The sequence below is a fragment of the Suricata suricatta genome, chromosome 10, assembly GCF_006229205.1.
Source record: "Suricata suricatta isolate VVHF042 chromosome 10, meerkat_22Aug2017_6uvM2_HiC, whole genome shotgun sequence".
NCBI classification, from domain to species: domain Eukaryota; kingdom Metazoa; phylum Chordata; class Mammalia; order Carnivora; family Herpestidae; genus Suricata; species Suricata suricatta.
Window position 1 is genome coordinate 16952970 of NC_043709.1, and position 17268 is coordinate 16970237.

The 17268-nt window shown below is 46.3% G+C and overlaps 2 protein-coding genes across 2 annotated transcripts in view; both read right to left on the reverse strand.

Moving 5' to 3' along the window:
• Positions 1–14704, reverse strand: part of TXNRD1 (thioredoxin reductase 1) — a 62546-nt gene extending 47842 nt beyond the window's left edge. Inside the window, exons 1-2 of the mRNA XM_029955219.1 lie at positions 14553–14704; positions 13063–13172 (exon numbers count right to left, since the gene is read on the reverse strand). The gene's annotated coding sequence lies outside the window, so the exon portion shown is untranslated. The remainder of the gene's footprint in view (positions 1–13062; positions 13173–14552) is intronic.
• Positions 1002–4953, reverse strand: EID3 (EP300 interacting inhibitor of differentiation 3). The gene has a single exon (XM_029955220.1). It carries the CDS (start codon positions 2430–2432, stop codon positions 1275–1277), a length of 1158 nt encoding a protein of 385 aa, XP_029811080.1. The 5' UTR covers positions 2433–4953; the 3' UTR covers positions 1002–1274.
• Positions 14705–17268: the final 2564 nt, after the last annotated feature.

A 17268-nucleotide genomic window follows, 5' to 3' on the forward strand; every position in this document is an offset into this window, starting at 1 on the left:
ACAGCATGGAACCTACTGGAAAGAAAGAAAAGGAAAGAGGGGAAAAAAAGGAAAGAAGGAAGGAAGGAAGAAGGAAGGAAGGAGGGAGAAAGGAAGGAGGGAGGGAGGGAGGGAGGGAGGGAGGGAGGGAAGGAAGGAAGGAAGGACAGCAGCTTACAAATAGACATGCACTGTACCTTCAAAACTGTTTTCATAAAGGCCCAAATTTTTCGCGTAACATCTAAGTAAGATTATAATTCATAACTGAAAGCAACAAAAATAAAGTCTTTTTGGTGAAGTAAAGAACATATGGGCAAATTAGTTATATATTTCAGCATAAACAGTTTCCACGTATTTAAAGCCCTAATAAGAAACACAAAATTGAACTGGGAATATTCAAGGCTGTTACAGAATGAAACAGCACTGATTCTGAAGGTCAATCTGTGTACCAGCAGCAACCACAAAGGTTTTGGAAACTAGAGGCTAGAGAAGAAATCAACCAAGTAGATAAAGACTGTAACTACTGGCCTCTATTTGGCCTCCATACTCCCCTATGGAGAATACCTTTGCTATCTTTGACAAATCCCTACTTAGTACCTTTCAACACACACTTAATTGATGCTCACCTATCTCCTGTAGAGATTGTTTCGTCCAATCACAGGAGAAACTGTTTAGACCATGGATACCCACACATTAATCTTAGAGAGTCCTCCCTGCAATGAAGCATGGCATCTAGATTTTTTAAAATAGTATCACTATTGCTATAAAGAAAGTGAGCTTTCTTCTGGTGTTCACGTCGGGGCTTTGGTGCAGAAGGCTATTCAGTGACCTACATATAAAGTCTTTCTTGACCTTTTTTTTTTTTAATAAAAAACACTCACTCTTTCTCCAACCTTGTCTGAGCCTCATAGCCTCATATGGGCTTCCTTTGGTTCCCTGTAACAAAGGAAGCAATGCCGTACCACAGAGCATCATCAAATTGAGCTTTTGGTAAATTATCAAATGCCTTTTGACTTCCAAAATTCAGAACCGACTTTTATTGATAAAAGTCTTAAAGGGCAGTAAAAAAAATCTTCCCATGAGCATAGCAGTATTTTTTAATAGCAGAAAATCATGACAACTTCATAAACTACCAAAAAAAATACATTGCACAGTACACAACAACTTCTGATGTTTCAAAAATACTTTTTCACTTTACATGAAATACAATATGTGCTTCTGCTTGGATTTTACTCTCCACTTTGAGATATTTTAGAAAAGCCACAAAATACATCCTATACTAAGAACAAAAGTCCCTAGCAGGTGTTTGTGATCATAGCCTCTGAAATTTCAAAAGCTGCCACAATATTTTTCCAGTCCTGTAAACTTAAAGATATAACTCCTTGTTTCCTGCCATGAGAACTGGGATCATTTCCCTCACCCACTTGGTTAATAGTAATCGGCTCTAATATCGGCAGCCTATCTTGGTCAAGCCTTATTCTCGCAAAACCATCCCTTATAATGAAAGAAACGTAAAATATATTCTCCACAGTACGAGAAAACGAGTTTGGATCAATTACAAACTCAAAATAGGACACAGGAGTATCAGGATACTTTCGAAAGTAAGTTTGCAACAGTCCCAAGATTCTTTCTACTTCTTTTTCTGTTGCTTCTTGATTATTACTCAGGTCCAACTTCCTCAGCTTTTGAGGCATAGCCCCATTTTCTTCCATCTTGTGAGCTTTCTTCCGGTGTTCACGTCGGGGCTTTGGTGCAGAAGGCTTACACTTGAACGAACCAAAAATAAAGTGGAATGTTTCAGCTCGCAATATCCAGGATGTTGCTTCCTTCTGTACTGTCTCCCAGAAGGAAAGAGCTATGTTATCATCACAACCGCTCAATTCATCACATTCATCATCTTCCATCCAGTTCAGGCCCACAAAGATAAACAGAAAGTCACAAAACGCTACTTGATTAAAAAAGCTCATATCACAGTTTAGTTTCTTTGCTTTTTCTTTACCCAAATCAGAAGCCAAAACCAGAAACTGGGCATCGAGCGCGGCCTCTCTGGTTCGGCTCACTCCATCAAACAGCACGTTGGCTTCCTCAAGAGCCTCGGTCAACGAGTCGCTCGCCGGGTTCACGATGTCCTCACGGTTCTCCTGGACGCTATGGATGAGCTGCCGGTACTGCCTGCGGATCTTCCGGTATTTCCCCTCGTCTTCCGCAAGCCCCAGGAGGTCTGAGTCTAGGTCCGCCTCGCCGGAGCTGAGGTCGTCAGAGTCGCTGTCAGCGCGCGCCACCACATCCACCTTCATCTCCTCTTCCTCGTCCTCCGGAAGATTCACGGAGAACGCACCACCAGCGACGGTCCCCACCGGCTCCTGTCCTTTCTCTACGCCTCCCCTCAAGGAGTCTTTTTCCCCAGACATTCTGGCAGCCGGCGCGCTCAGTTGACACGCAGCTAACGGCATTCACTAGGTTTCCGATCACGGCGGAAATTGAAGAGTCCGTGGGAGCAGAGGCTGGCGCCCATGCGCACTGGCGGTGGCCCGAGGCCCCGCCCCCACCTCGCGCAGGCTCCCGGTGGCCCAAGCCCCGCGGAGCCCAGGAGCCCAGACGCGGTCCTTCGCGACCTGCTCATTCACTGGCGGTGGCCCGAGGCCCCGCCCCCAGCTCGCGCAGGCTCCCGGCGGCCCCAAGCCCCGCGGAGCCCAGGAGCCCAGACGCTGCCGTTCGCAACCTGCTTATTTCGGCGCACAGAATGCACGCAATAATGGGTCCCCTAGCCACGCTGCAATAATATCCGCTGCTCAAGAGACAGCGATTATTTTAGCAATTACCGACAGTGTCATCTGGCTTTCAAAGACCTACCTAGCCAATCTTATGCAAAATGGGGGAGGGGAAGGCAAAAGGTCCTGCACTTTAAAACATTTGCTGTCCCATATTGCAGTTAGGTCAGCCTGCGTTTTTCGTTCTTATCAGATTAAAAAAGGTAGGGTCCTTGGGGTTTTGGTTTTTTGAGAACTAAATCTGGCTGCGTTGCAAACTGCCCATAAAGCCAAGCTCTGTGAGTTGCTGAACCTCCACTACAAATAGGCCGAACGCTCAGAGATCACTTACAAGGGGGCTGTTTGGAATTCATTCTTCATCATACAGATGTATATTGGATTAATTACCTTAGCGAGCCCTCAAAACCCAGACCCCCTCCAACCTAGGGCAGAGGTGGTCACGAGGCAAGAGAGTGTCCCCTAGCACATGAGCGAAGATGGAGGCAGGTGGGGCACTAAAGTGACCTTTGGTTCTCCACCACCCAAGGGCAGAAGAATAAAGTGGTACAGTCTCTGCAAAAAAGAGGTTTTATACGAAGCTTACCAAAAGCTAAAGACCACAGACTGAATGGAGAGTAAATCTGAACCCTAAAAGGTAAGCACAGCTATGAAGGTTTTAAACACACTCTGTTGCAAAAACATGGAAGCAAATGGGTAAGTGGAGTGACTACATTGGAAAATCCACCTACTAGTTCGCTGGAAATCCCCTCACAGTTGGGAGAAAGGGCGTGGCTCATCAGTCTCATAAGCAGCAAAGTAGATGGAACAATAAGGAATACATTTTGTTTTTAAAGAGAACAAAAAAGTGCACTCTCAACCCAGAGCACAACTTTTCCACTTCAACGGTGCCCCTTTAATTAGGGGTGGGGGAAGTCAAACACCACACCATACGTGTGGTACATGTCCTTCCCTGAGTCTAGACTGGTTCATTTTTCCTTGTCTTTAACAGAAAGTTTCTTGCAAATGCATGAACAGTAAAACCTACTCTTTACCATTATTTTCAGTATAGGTATAATTTAGGGGGGAAAATGTGCATTTTTCAAAAACAGCAGGCGTTATAGTTACTCATCCACATATATTATCCTGCTCCAGTAGACTGAACTTCTCTAGAGCAAGAATCTGGTTTTAAATCTTCCAGGCAAAGCTGTGTTCACATGGACACATTGGAGTATGCATATCTGAACGTATAAATGAATACAGATGAAAACTTTGTTCCAATTCCTACTGCAAGTTACTTGGCAGCAAAAGATTAATTTCACAGATTAGTGGGGAAAAAAATAGATCCAACACACTGAAAATAAAAGTTGACTGCTTTTCAGAAAGCCAGCTTTACCTCTTCTCTGAAATAAAGTAAAAGCAAGAGAAAAACAAAGGTGGGTCCCCCGCATCATCAAAGGCCCATATTTTCTTCCCCAAATCTGGCCAACTACAAACTGTTTAAATGTTTTAAGTCTTAGATGAAAATGCATAATGAATTCCAAGTCCCAAATCCAAAAGTGTTTCCTTTCATAGTTATCCATATTCTTGGGAACTTCTGATATCCTTTTCAAATCCAGTGAAAGCAATTTATACAGGAACTCCAAAAGATAAGCCAACCTCTCCACCCCAAGGTACCTATCTTCTGTCTCAGAGGAAGGAAAACAGGCTGACACCAATTTGCTCCATACAGAGCCTTTCATCTAAGAACTTCAAAATGGTTTAGAAAAATAATTCTCCCAAACTACTTATAAAGTATTACTAATACCATTTACAGGGATTTCTCAGGAGATAATAGCCCACACAACTTGCTCGGAGCAACAGAACACATCAGACAAGCATCATATTATTAAGTAGTGATTTCCAGTGCTGAATTCTATGCTAGATTCCTATCCTTAAGAACCTTGGTAACACGTAACTTAGATCATCCTCAGAAAGTCATACTTGCGAAGCGCCTCGCTGGCTCAGTTGGGAAAGCATGTGACTCTTCATCTCGGGGTCAGGAGTTCCAGCCCCACGTTGGGTGTAGAGATGACTTACATAAATAAATAAATACACCTTTAAAAAATCATACTTGCATTACATTCTGTCTTTTTAACTCTGCCTTTAGAGCACAAGTTTTCAATGTTGCTACGAAGCAAAAATCACAAGTCTAACAATTTTCTTTAATCTTTTAAAAGAATGGAATTTCTAGGGGCGCCTCGGTGGCTCAGTCGGTTAAGCCTCCAGCTTCGGCTCAGGTCAGATCTCACGTTCGTGGGTTTGAGCCCCGCGTCGGGCTCTGTGCTGACAGCTAGCTCAGAGCCTGGAGCCTGCTTCCGATTCTGTATCTCCCTCTCTCTGACCCTCCCCCTTTCATGCTCTGTCTCTCTCTGTATCAAAAATAAATAAAAAACATTAAAAAAAAAAAGAAGAATGGAATTTCTACACTTGGGACTCCTGAAATCACTAGTGATTTTTTACCCTAAGGTCCAATTACTCATAATAAGTATATAAATGCAGCTTAAAAAGAAAAAACAGCAATATATACATTCAGTTATGCTGGTAAACTTCTCTATGAATTGTGACAGCACAAGTGAGATAGTGCTTCGAAGAAATGACCGGTTGGCCTTCTTCATTCAGTAAGATGAGTTCAGGCAACCATAACACACAGCCTGGCCTCCAAGATAACTCAGCTCTTCTCCTCCCATTTTTTCCTCTTTGAGGAGTTGCTGCCGAGAGATCAACATGGCCCTGTATTTCCTTTCTTCTTTCCTAGTCCCTTGCTAGGAGTTTGGACTCGTTCAAGTCCCAGCTCTTAAGCTCTCTCCCTCCCACAATCCCCTGTGGTCAACACAAACACAATGGGATGGATGGCACAGGCTACAGGTCTCTCTACCGCCAAAAAACAAAGAACTCCCAGAGGGTCAGTGGGGTTTCTACTGCAGGAGGAATCTATAAGAAATGGGCATAGAAGAAACCTCTGAGCCAAAGCCAGGACCAATCAGGTCTGGGCCCCCATCCAGCATGCATGCTTACGCTACTCTAGCTAGCTCCCTGAACTCTTCTGTTCCTTCTTTCCCAGCCCCTTCTCTGCCCTTATCCTGCCATGGTGTCTATGCAGTACTTGGATGAGAAATTTTTAAAATTTTTTGTTGTTTTATTTATTTTTAAGGGAGAGAGACAAAGTGCAAGCAGGGGAGGGGCAGAGAGAGAGGGAAACACATTATCTGAAACAGGCTCCAGGCTCCGAGCTGACACCAGAGCGCCCGACGCAGGGCTCGAACTCACAAGCTGTGAGATCATAACCTGAGCCGAAGTCGGACGCTTAACCGAAGTCAGACGCTTAACCGGCTGAGCCACCCCGGTGCCCCTGGATGAGAAGAGTCTTACTGATCAAAGTGCTAGGTTGATTTGTCAGAGTAGCAGGATGTAAGGTTGTGTACCTATGTTGTTGCTTTGGTTGGAGTTTTAGGATTTCATGCAAACTTTGCCATGATCAAGGTAGATATGTATTTTTTAAATTACCATGGACAGTGGAAGGAGGCCAACCTGGGTTCCAATCTTGACCAATTCTTAGTTATGAAGGTTCTCTTAGGTAGGTTGCTTCACTGCTCCGTCTCTGGTTTCCTCATTTACAAGGTAGGAATAGTACCACTTAAACACCGTAAAGCTACTGTAAGTTCTGCACGAGAATTATGTGACAGATCTGTTAATAGTTTCAAATACTGAGTAGGTACTTATTAAGTCTTCAATCATTCCAAAGATAGCAAATGTTTAATAAACATTAGAAACTAAATAGAAAAAAAAAGTAAACAACCAGTAGCTTCACTCCTGCATCTTGTTTTAGGGGAAAAAAATATTTTAAAGATTAAGTCCACAAGGAGGTATACAAGAATATATCCCACTATAATACCAGTGAAAAGGAATTTGCCATATAATGCGATTTAAAAACCTAGAGAGACTTCAACTAATGGAGTGTATACAGTATTTTGAAGAAGTAAACCTCTGTACTAAATATTCTGAAGCAGGTCTATTAAGAGTCTGAGATTTATATGCAAAATTATTAGGTATATTTTTCTCATGAGTGGTTCCTTGGATTTCAGCAGATTCTTAAAAAAAAAAAAAAAGGACAGTGTCCAAAAGAAGCTTTGAATAACTGTTCTATTCAAATAATACGGCTTTACAGTTCGTGAAGTACGAGTACACACGCTCCGCCCGTGCTCTGTGGTCAGTCATACACGTCACAGACACCAGCAAACCCGGTGCTGGCTCCCTCACCAAGCCTCCAGAACTAACATAAACAAGGGTGTGAATTGAGAACAGAGCCTTTCAGGTTGCGAGAGCAATTACCAGCCCTCTGGGGACACACACCTCAGGAGTCAGCAATGACCGGGAGCATCATTTTGGTAGACAAGTAGGAAAGCACAGGTAGGTGGTTTTCAAGAAGGCAGAGCCTTGAAGGAACTCACTCTGGAGCCCTGGGCTCCAATCAAAACTAGTGCTTTATCAGTTTCCATTTATTTTCCTTCGAGTCTGAGTTTTCTCGTTTGTAAAATGAATCTATTGGATGTCAACCCAGACTGGTTGTCACTTTCTAAATAATCACACACAAATATTTGTTGACAAACGCATTTTTAAATATATACATTTGCCCCACAGATTTGTGTTACAGACAGCAAAAACAGCGCCTAGCCCAAGGTGGAGAACACAGGTACTCAATAGTACCTGTAGCTAAATAAATGTAATGGGACTTCCTTCTCAACTGACCTTGACACACCTGCTTTAAATTACCAAGACAATGAAGGCAGCCGCTGTGGCTGCGGTATAGCTCTTTAAAATTCTAAACCGTTTATATGCTGCCTAGAATCTCTTCAGGGTATCTTGGGCTTGATCTCTGACAGACACAGTCCATCATCATCAAACCAGGCACCCTGTAACTAAATACCTCACCTGAAGTTAGTCTCCTCTGGCCCCTACCTTCATCCATTCATTCAACAAATTATTTATTGAATGCATACTAGGTGTTAACACACACACACACACACACACACACACACACACACAGAAGGTACAAAAATAAGTCATTTTTGTCCTAAAGGAACATACACTTAGTCGGCACAGAGGAATGCAGCTCCACTCTGAAAGCATTTAATGAATGAATGCCCATCTGCCAGCGCTATGCTAGAAATACCAAGATCTGCATGGGCTCAGGTCGGAATCATGAGCACAGAGTCACACTGGGAAGCTCAGGCGTGTATCCCAATAGCTGTAACACAAAGTCAAGTGCCAGGAAGTATGAGTACCACACAATGAACTTCACAGACTGGCCTGGATTCCACTCCTGGTTCTGCCACTGACACCAGCTATGTAATCTGGGCAGCTTCTTAAATTCCCAGGGCCTCCATTTCCTCACCTGTAAACCTAGATAAATCCACCTTCTGCAGAGGACCACTGTGAGAATTTGATCAATGAGGCATTATAGCAGAGTAGATATTCAATAAAGGGTAGCTATTATTAACAGACATGTTCATTTAAATATTTTTTGAACTCTAATATAGACCTGAGATCCTAGGCACCAAGAAGACTAACTCTCCACTGTTGACACGTAAGCCAAAAATTTATAATCGGCAGGATTCTTCCTTTGCCAGAGATCAGAACTCTTGGGGGTGCTGTGGGAGCACAGAGGGAGAGGATGGGCAAGTCTGGCCTTGTACGCTAACACAGGGAGGCAGCTGGAAAAGTGTCTTAGTGCAGGAAGATGAAGGAAAGGAAACTGAAATGAAGAACAGAGGAGAGAAGTTTTTGGGACTCTAGCTTCAATGCTAACCCCACTGCAGGTAGGTAAGGGAGCCGAGTCAGAGATAACCAGAGACGCAGGTGGGGGGCAGGCACTGAAGGGCACAGAAGGCCAAGCTAAGGAAGTGTGTCCTTCACCCCGGAGGCAGACCCAGGGGCTGCGGAGTACAACAGCACAGGAACCAGGAGGGGAGGGAGACCAAAGCGGGAGGCCTGGGCAGAAGCCTCTCTTACAGGCAGTGGGCACGTGTGTGGGAAGCAGTCAGGCCCGGGCACGGGAGCCGCCAGGAGAGGCCAGAGGCAGTCTGAAGCCAGGACCACCAGAGTAGCAGCACTGCTGTGGAAGGAAAATGAACAGCAAAGAGAGAGATTCGTGCTGTCAGTTCAAGTGGAAGGAAAGGGGACGGGGTCTCAACGTGGATTCACAACTGGTAAAAAGTTTACTATATACATCAGGCCCAGATCCATTTATTTGTGGTCCTAACAGTCCAGGCCTCTTTTGAATCTTGTTAGTCCTTGCCCCTCTGCCCCCCTCCCCCACGCCGCCTTCTTAGTGTCTCCTCTTCCCAGCAGTCTCGTCCCCTCTCGGGCCTCAAGCTCTACTTGACCACAGCAGGTACGCCGCTAGTCTCCCCAGAAGGATCAGAGAAAAGAATCAAAAGAAAGTTCTCTGCCAACTTTGACCAATTTAATCAGAGTATTACGAAAGAAGAGGGAAGGCTGGAAAGTTATTAAATTACCACTCACTTCCTGATTGACGTCTATTCAGTTAAGAGTCTGGTTTCTGGTAACTTAGAAGTTAGGCTGGAAAGGAGGAAACCTGCTGTTGAGAGTCTGCCCACACAGCCTGGACCGCGGGCCCCGAGCTCGGCCCCACAGGCTCACACCTGCTCCTCCCACAACTGCCTCCATAATCCACCTGTTGCGCCGGCACTGCCTATGTCTCGCATCTGTCCTACTAGGGCCTTGAAGAAACGAAGTCCCGTGTTGTCAGTGTCAGTCTTCTCTCCCCAAGCCCATGATCTCACACTACTCGTCTCAATTCTGTCCTGCACTTAGGAGCCCCGTTCACACTTCTCCACGCACTGTGCTCTCCCTCTCAATACCACCAAGCAAGCCTGTGTACCTCGTGTACCACCACCAAGCGTTTATACTGGTGGTTTCAAAACTCTGGGATCCTGGAGACACTGACTCACAGACAAGAGAGGCTCCGTGTAAGTATACTTGCAATCTTGCCCTTAGGAACTAAAATGTTTATGGGGCGCCTGGGTGGCTCATTTGGCTAAGTGTCTGACTTCAGCTCAGGTCATGATCTCACGGTTCAGTGGGTTTGGCTGGCATTACCAGCATCGGGCTCTCTGCAGTCAGCGCAGAGCCTGCTTGGATCCTGTCTCCCTTTCTCTCTCTCAAAAACAACAACAACAAAAAAACACTGGGGCGCCTGGGTGGCTCAGTCGGCTAAGCATCAGACCTCAGCTCAGGTCATGATCTCACAGTTGGTGGGTTTGAGCCCCGCGGCATCGAGCTGTGCCGACAGCACGGAGCCGGGGGCCTGCTTCAGATTCTGTGTTTCCTTCTCTCTCTCTCTCTCTGCCCCTCCCCTGCTCATGCTCTCTCTCTCTCTCGAAAACAAACATTAAAAAACATTTTTTAAGTAAACATTAAAAGAAAAAGGAAGAAAAAAAGGAACTAAAATGTTTATGAAAGCCAGATGTCTTTGAACATAAGAATCCTATTCATTGTTCTTAGAATTTAGTAGGCTCCCTAGTTCCAATTTCATACCTGCACATTCTACTCCTGACCACAGACAGCATATGTCTCTATTTTTCTATTCAGGTGTAAAGTGGTAGTGGCCTGGTAAGTTACCATTTTCTATCTTGTAATGAATATCCTTTGGGTATTAAAAAGTAGTACTTTGGGGGCACCTGGGTGGCTCAGTTGGTAAGGTGGAGTCCGACTCTGACTTTGGCTCAGGTCATGATCTCACGGATTGTGGGTTCGAGTCCTACGACAGGCTCTGTGCTTCCAGTGCGGGGCCTGCTTGGGTTTCTCTCTCTCTCCTTCTCTCTGCCCCTCCCTTGCTCATGCTCTTGCATGCAAGCTCTCTCTCAAAATAAATAAATAAATGAATAAACCTTAAAAAAAAAGTAGCTTGGTTTTTCCCAATTCTAATTATTTAGCAACCAATCCTGACTAAACTACCTTCTACATTAAAGTTAAGTCTCAAATGTGAGATTTATCCTAAGAATTACTTGAATGGACTTGCTTAAAATCAATTAAAAGGCAGATCGTAGCCCCTTCCAGAAGGTTCACTTAAGAAGACCTCAGGTAAAGCCCAGGCATGCGCACTGAACAAGCACTCTAGGGGATTTGGTGCAGGTGGCCCACAGCCTAGTTTCCCGAAACACACTTCCTTAAAGCTTTCATCACCCTGTAGGGAGGCCGCTAGACTGAACAGTTCCTGCAGGATCTCACTCCTGTCTTCTGACACGCTGTGAGAGCAAGGTAGAGGTTTCATGCTGCTGCTGTGTCAATGGAGGGGAGAGACGAAGGAAGAAACAGGAGAAAAGAAAAGCAGGCATTTTAAAGAGCTCCCTCTCCCCTATTTATCTTGCAATTAAAGTACTTTTTTTTTTTAAGTGTGAACTTTAGGATTATAACACTAATCCTCTAAATTCAACCCTCCACTGAATAACTGCTTATCTCCACTCAAAACCAACGTTCCCTAAAGATTTTCAGAACCTACCACTTCAGCCCCAAACTGGGACAACAGTTGGCTGGAAATTCACAACTATTTCAAACCAGTGGTCCTTACTCTGTTGTCTTAGTACTCATTAGAAACCAAAAATAAATGATACCAAGTAGAGTTGGTAAGCTTACTTTAAAAAGATATGCTAAATAACATTTTGTATTTTAACTATGACTTGGTGGTATACTTTTCAATCTTGGCACTGCACCTCACTAAATGTCTGAAATTAACTATGATTAATGGATTGAAATCAGATCATACCAATAAAGTGGGTTCAAAACTTCTAAGAACAGTGATTCGTTTTTACTCCCAATGATGCTAAAACCAGAACCATCTGTAGAATTTATATAAAGGCCAAATGCCCATATAACTTTTTAAGTGCAAATTTATGACATTGGTGCAGAAAGCAGAACAATCCAGACAGAAAGTAATATCAATAGAACTTTGTCTATTTTACTTGCAAACTCAAGTTCTGACTAATACAATATACTTTCTTTTTTCTTTTAATTTTTTTTAATGTTTTTTATTTATTTTTGATACAGAGAGAGAGACAGAGCATGAAAGGGGGAGGGTCAGAGAGAGGGAGATACAGAATCGGAAGCAGGCTCCAGGCTCTGAGCTATCTGTCAGCACAGAGCCCGACGCGGGGCTCGAACCCACGAACGTGAGATCTGACCTGAGCCGAAGCCGGAGGCTTAACCGACTGAGCCACCCAGGCGCCCCTAATACAATATACTTTCAATCAAGCTAGAAGCCTTTTTATCCTTTCCTTATTTTCCATGAGTTTTCCATTTGTCTTTGAAGTCTATCTGTATTTCCCAATTCATCACCCATTCTTCAAAGAAAAGGTAGTAAATAAAAATGCAAATTAATTGTCTTCCTAAATATGCACACACCTAAGTAGATTTTTTACATTTAACCCGAGGGCTCAGGTTTACTTCTAAGAAGGCAATGTTCAGTATGAGTTCCATTTCTCAAGAATTACACGATACAGACAGACAAGGACAAAAAGATAATCAGCAAAACTTAAAGCAGATGTAGCAAGGTGATGAGATTCTGAGGCGTTCTAACCTGGTAACCAACCACACTTGATGTAAAGCATCACCCACGTTGGGGATCTTCAACTAGCACAGGGCCTCCAAGCATTCTGCCGGTACCATAGCCATGACCCATCCGCCGCGGGGTCCTAAGGGAGGGCTGCCATCTCGCCCGCCACCAAAGGAAACATTTCTTTCTCCCTTTCCCGCCACCCAATTGTTAACTCTCCGCTAGAAAAGAGATACCAGAAGGGAAATGAACTCACTCCAGGAGCTTACGGGTTACTCTCCCCAGAGCCTGGGGCTTCTGGGTGTCCTCCCCTAGAGAATTAAGAGAAAGACGATAGAGACTGACGAAGATATGCATTTCCTGATCCGCTTTGCTCAGTACTTTTTCAAAGAACTCACTTTCAGCAGTTTACACTGCTGCTAAAATGTTTTAAGTTACTCAGATTGATCAGGAGATCAGGGAAAGTCGGGAAGGAAAAGATTTTCTGAACGCGTTATCTTCGAAGATGAGAAGTTACACATTCCCTTGCAAGCCTCCTGTTCTGAGTTTACCCGCCAGTAACACGTGAGCTGGCCCCTTAGTGCTGCTTAGGACGCGCTCCGTCTGCAGGTTCCTTCACCTCCACCCTGGCCCTGAAAGGAGGGGCCGCGCGCACTGGGGGCCCCGGGAGCCCCTCCCAGGGCAGGCAGGGGGAGACGTGAATGTCCCCACCGCCCCACCTACCTGCAGGGTTGGACCGAGGCCGCCTATCTTTCGCCGCTTCACAAACACCACCGGCACGTCGGTTTCCGAGGTCAGCTCCGAGAACGCTCTCTGCAGGCCCCCGGCGTCCTCTGCGGCACAAAAGCGGAGGGGGGCGCGGGTCAGCCCGCCGCCGGGGCGGGAAGTGCGCGGCGGGGGCGGGGCTTCCGCATCCCCACCACGCAGCTTCCCCCCCACCCGCCGCGGCCGCCGCCCGGGGCTCGCGCGCCGCTTCCCCGCACACCTGCACTTCCTCGCACACTTGCGCGGTCGGCTCCCGACGCCCGAGGTCCCGCCGCGCTCAAATCCTGCCGGCCCAGACTCCCCGAATCCCGGTAAATCCCCAAAGCACAGAAGCCTCGCAAGGGAGGCTTAAGACAGTCCTCTACACTTCTATAAAACGCCTCCCAATTTAATCCGCCTTTTAACTCTGCGTTTATGTAGAATGCCAAAAGCCAACTTCCCAGGTTTCTTTGAAATCTGAAACCACGAGGCAAAATTACGAACTGTCTGCCCTCTTTAGAGTGCTTTGTTTTATTTCAGAACCTTGAAGCCACACAGCAACACCCTGCTTGACAGACCGGGAGCTAATGGCCCAATTTTACAAACGGGTGAACTCAGGTAGGGAGTGAGTCAATGGAGAATTAAAAATAGACTCCAGTTACTCTAACATCATCCGGCCCAACCTCAGAAGCGCAGCTGCTTGACAACAAGAATGGCAGCTCGCACTTCTGCGACGCTTTGCTCGTTACCAACACTCAGTCTTTTCACAACTACTCTTTGCAAGGAGGTCCCTCCGGCGCGTCTGGCACACCGGCAGAGCCGGCACGGAGAAGCTAACATGCCCGAGTCCGGGGCAGCTGGGTCGTCCCAGCCGGGCCAGGGTTCAAACCCAGGCAGTGCAGTGCACGCTCGTGACCCTTTACTGCCCGACACAGCGAGACGAGCGCTGGGTCCCCCACGCAGCGATCCCGGATAAGAGCCTGGGGCAAGTCACGTGGCTGTGAGCCTCGGTTTCCCCAATCGTCCATAGGACGATTTGCCAACTCGGGATTTCCGGGGATTAAATGGTGCGAAAATGTCTTAAGAGACATCCTTAAATTGTTATGCTCCCTTAGCGCTGAGGCGGATCCGTCGATCTATTCGTCACCTTATCATCTACGCTCCGACACTCGTACAGCCTGAAACGATCCAAACACCTATTCCCTCACATTTCTGCACAGCGTCTCTACAGAGATCGAGCCGGAAGGAAGCCACCAGCCGACAAGGGCCGGCCGGTCTCCCCTGCCCCAGGCTCGGCTTCCACCGAAGCCACGCGACACAAAGAACGTGGCCCGCGAGAGCACCGCCTTAAACCAAGCTTCACCCCTACTCCGACACACCTTAAAACATCCCTTTCCGGGATTCGAAGCGCACCCGCCAGGCAGCTGCCTACGTCCCCGGCCTCACAGCCCAGAGGCTCGGAGCCTTACCCGGGTGTCTGGATCCCCGCCGCTTCCGTGGATGCGAGCGCCGGGCCACCAGGCTCTTCTGGCGGGTGGCCCCGCACCTTCCGCGCCCAGGCACTGCGGCGGGACTGCGAGCGGCGGCCGCAAACCGAGGGGAAGGGTGACGGGCTCCCCGCCGCCACGACAAGCCACGCCCAGCTCGGAGCGGGCGGCCAAGCCGCCAGAGTCAGAATGACAAAGCAGAAATCCACTCCGGTGCAGCCCTGGCGACTACGCCGCCGGGCTTAGCAAAGGAGACCTCCTAATTGGGTGACACCACATCCTCTTCCTGCTCAGAGCGCCCCCAACCCGAGGAAAGAGCAAAAACAACGTAAGGAATGTTTGGAACCAGAACCCAAAGGAGTGTGTTTTAATGAAACAACACCGGACTATGCCCTAAGGCAGTGACTCCGGAACTTGGCTGCCCACTGTACTCACCAGAGGATCTTTAAAAATACTAACTCCTCGCTCCCCACTCCCCAGACATTCTGAGAGCATGGGGATTGGGTGCGACCGGGGCATCTGTGGGGTTTTGGGGGGTTTTTTTGTTTTAACCCCCTGGGTGATTCTAGTGAACAACGAAGCTTGGGACCCTTTGCCCTAAGGTAATGGACTTGTCAGTCTGGCAGTTCTCTAAAGGAAGTTACCAGACTTTTAAAAGAAACCTCTCTTCCATCCTGACTAATCCTGAAAAGTGACAAATTCTCACCAACACATAACTTCCCCTTACATCCTTCCTCCCTAACCCACCCAGGTTTGGGGCTGTCACGTTTGTTTTAGGTAAAACAGTATATTTAACTCCAGGCATGCTGAGCCACCTGCCGCTGCCCAAGTGAGCCAAGCGCTCTCATCCTTCCTGCTCTTACTCATATTCTTACTCAGCACCTTGGATCCCTAAGGAACACGGAATTCATGCTGAATAAATAAAGGAATGAATGAATGTCTCTCCCCACTCTTCGGATATTGGCCAACTGGAGCACACCCCGCGGAAAGGGTTGCTGGTTTCCGCGACGCCTGCAAGAAACCGCACCTTCTCTGAAGTGGCAGGCAATCCCGGTTTGCTTCTTTCAGTTCATTCCAAGGTACAGTTAGAAGTTTGGTAAACACACATGCACTTGAGCAAACACATACACACATGACACACACAAAGGGACATACTCTCCTTGCATGGCAGTTGTTTGCCTGTGTGCCTCACCCTTTCTGGGGTCCTTAGAACAGAGAATGGGTCTAACCCAGGTATTCAGGAAACAATGTGATTTAAGGAGCAAAGGAGAGGGAAAGAAGCCAGGAGTTCAGGGTAGAAAACAACATCTCCTCCTGGCTGCTGTGCCCAGCTCTCTTAACTGTTTATATACCTTAGCTCAGTTAATCTACACAGTAATGTTCCCTGAATCAGGCTCATAAGCTCCTCATTCCTATGGCGTATAGAACCTACAGCTGCTTTCAAAGGCATGTCTCAAGATAGAGATGGACTTTAAAATCATTTAACTTGAAGTAATGTAGTAAAAGCAAGTGATAAGGATTCGTTTTTATGAGCCTTATATGACAGGTCAGAGTTGCCGTAGTTAGTATCTTCTAAAGGCATGCCAGAAAGGGCTAGATAAGCCATTTTAACTTCAGACTGTTCTTAAGTGAGCAAATTATAATACCCAGAGTAGCTCCATGCAGGGTTTTTTTTAAGTTAAACAAAGCACCATTTAAAAAAAAACCCTTGGGGTGCCTGGGTGGCTCAGTCGTTAAAGTGTCCAACTTCGGTTATGATTTCATGGTTGTGAGTTCAAGCCCTGCATTGGGCTCTGTGCTGACAGCTAGCTCAGAGCCTGGAGCTTGTCTTCGGATTCTGCGTCTCCCTCTCTCTCTGACCCTCCCCTGCTCACACTGTCTGTCTGTCTGTCTGTCTGTCTGTCTCTCTCTCTCTCTCAAAAATAAATAAAACATTAAAAATTTTTTTAAATAAAAAAAAGCCTTCACTTTTCTTTCAAACCTTGCTTGCTGTGATTAAGGGGCCAGATGCCTCACCCTTGTCACAAAATACAGAGAACTCCTTCGTTATGTCTAGTTTCCGAGCAGTGGAAGAAATGCCATTTCTCATCACACAGCACTTGTTTCAGACATGTGTCTTACATCTCCCGACTGAGCTCATGTCATCCCCTCCCTAAAATAATCTGTTCTCTAAGGCCAATTCCTTCAAAGCTCATCTGAAACGTCATCTCCTCTGGGAGGGCTTCCCTGATTCCCAACCAGTGTTGATAGCTCTGTCCCTATTCTGAGATCCCAAATACGTAAAAATCATTACAAATCATGTAAATCCAAGAGGGCTTTGGGAAGGCAAACCCTTGTTTGATTTATCTTGTCTTCCCAGAACCTGCTACATATAGTAAGGACCCAGAAAATGCTGGAAAAAAACCCTCCCCATTCCTGAACGGTCATCTAAGCACACTACAGACAGAGCGATGCAGGTGTTTGATCCAAGGTCCTAAACTATTGTTCCTCCTACAATAAGTTTGTCTCTCACACACACCACACCACATTGAGCTAAAACAATCTTTAACACTCAACTCTTCTCTGCTCAAACCTTGTAATGCTATAGACCCTCAAAGTAAAGTCCAAACTCCTCAATTGTACTGACTTGGCAAGGTCCGCCCTTGTTAAACCCAGCTGTCCAGATATTCTGTACCCCTCTTACATCGCAAAACACCAC

Bases quoted from the DNA above. Each gene is read 5' to 3' on its own strand.
- EID3 (XM_029955220.1), bottom strand. From the start codon at position 2,432: ATGCCGTTAGCTGCGTGTCAACTGAGCGCGCCGGCTGCCAGAATGTCT.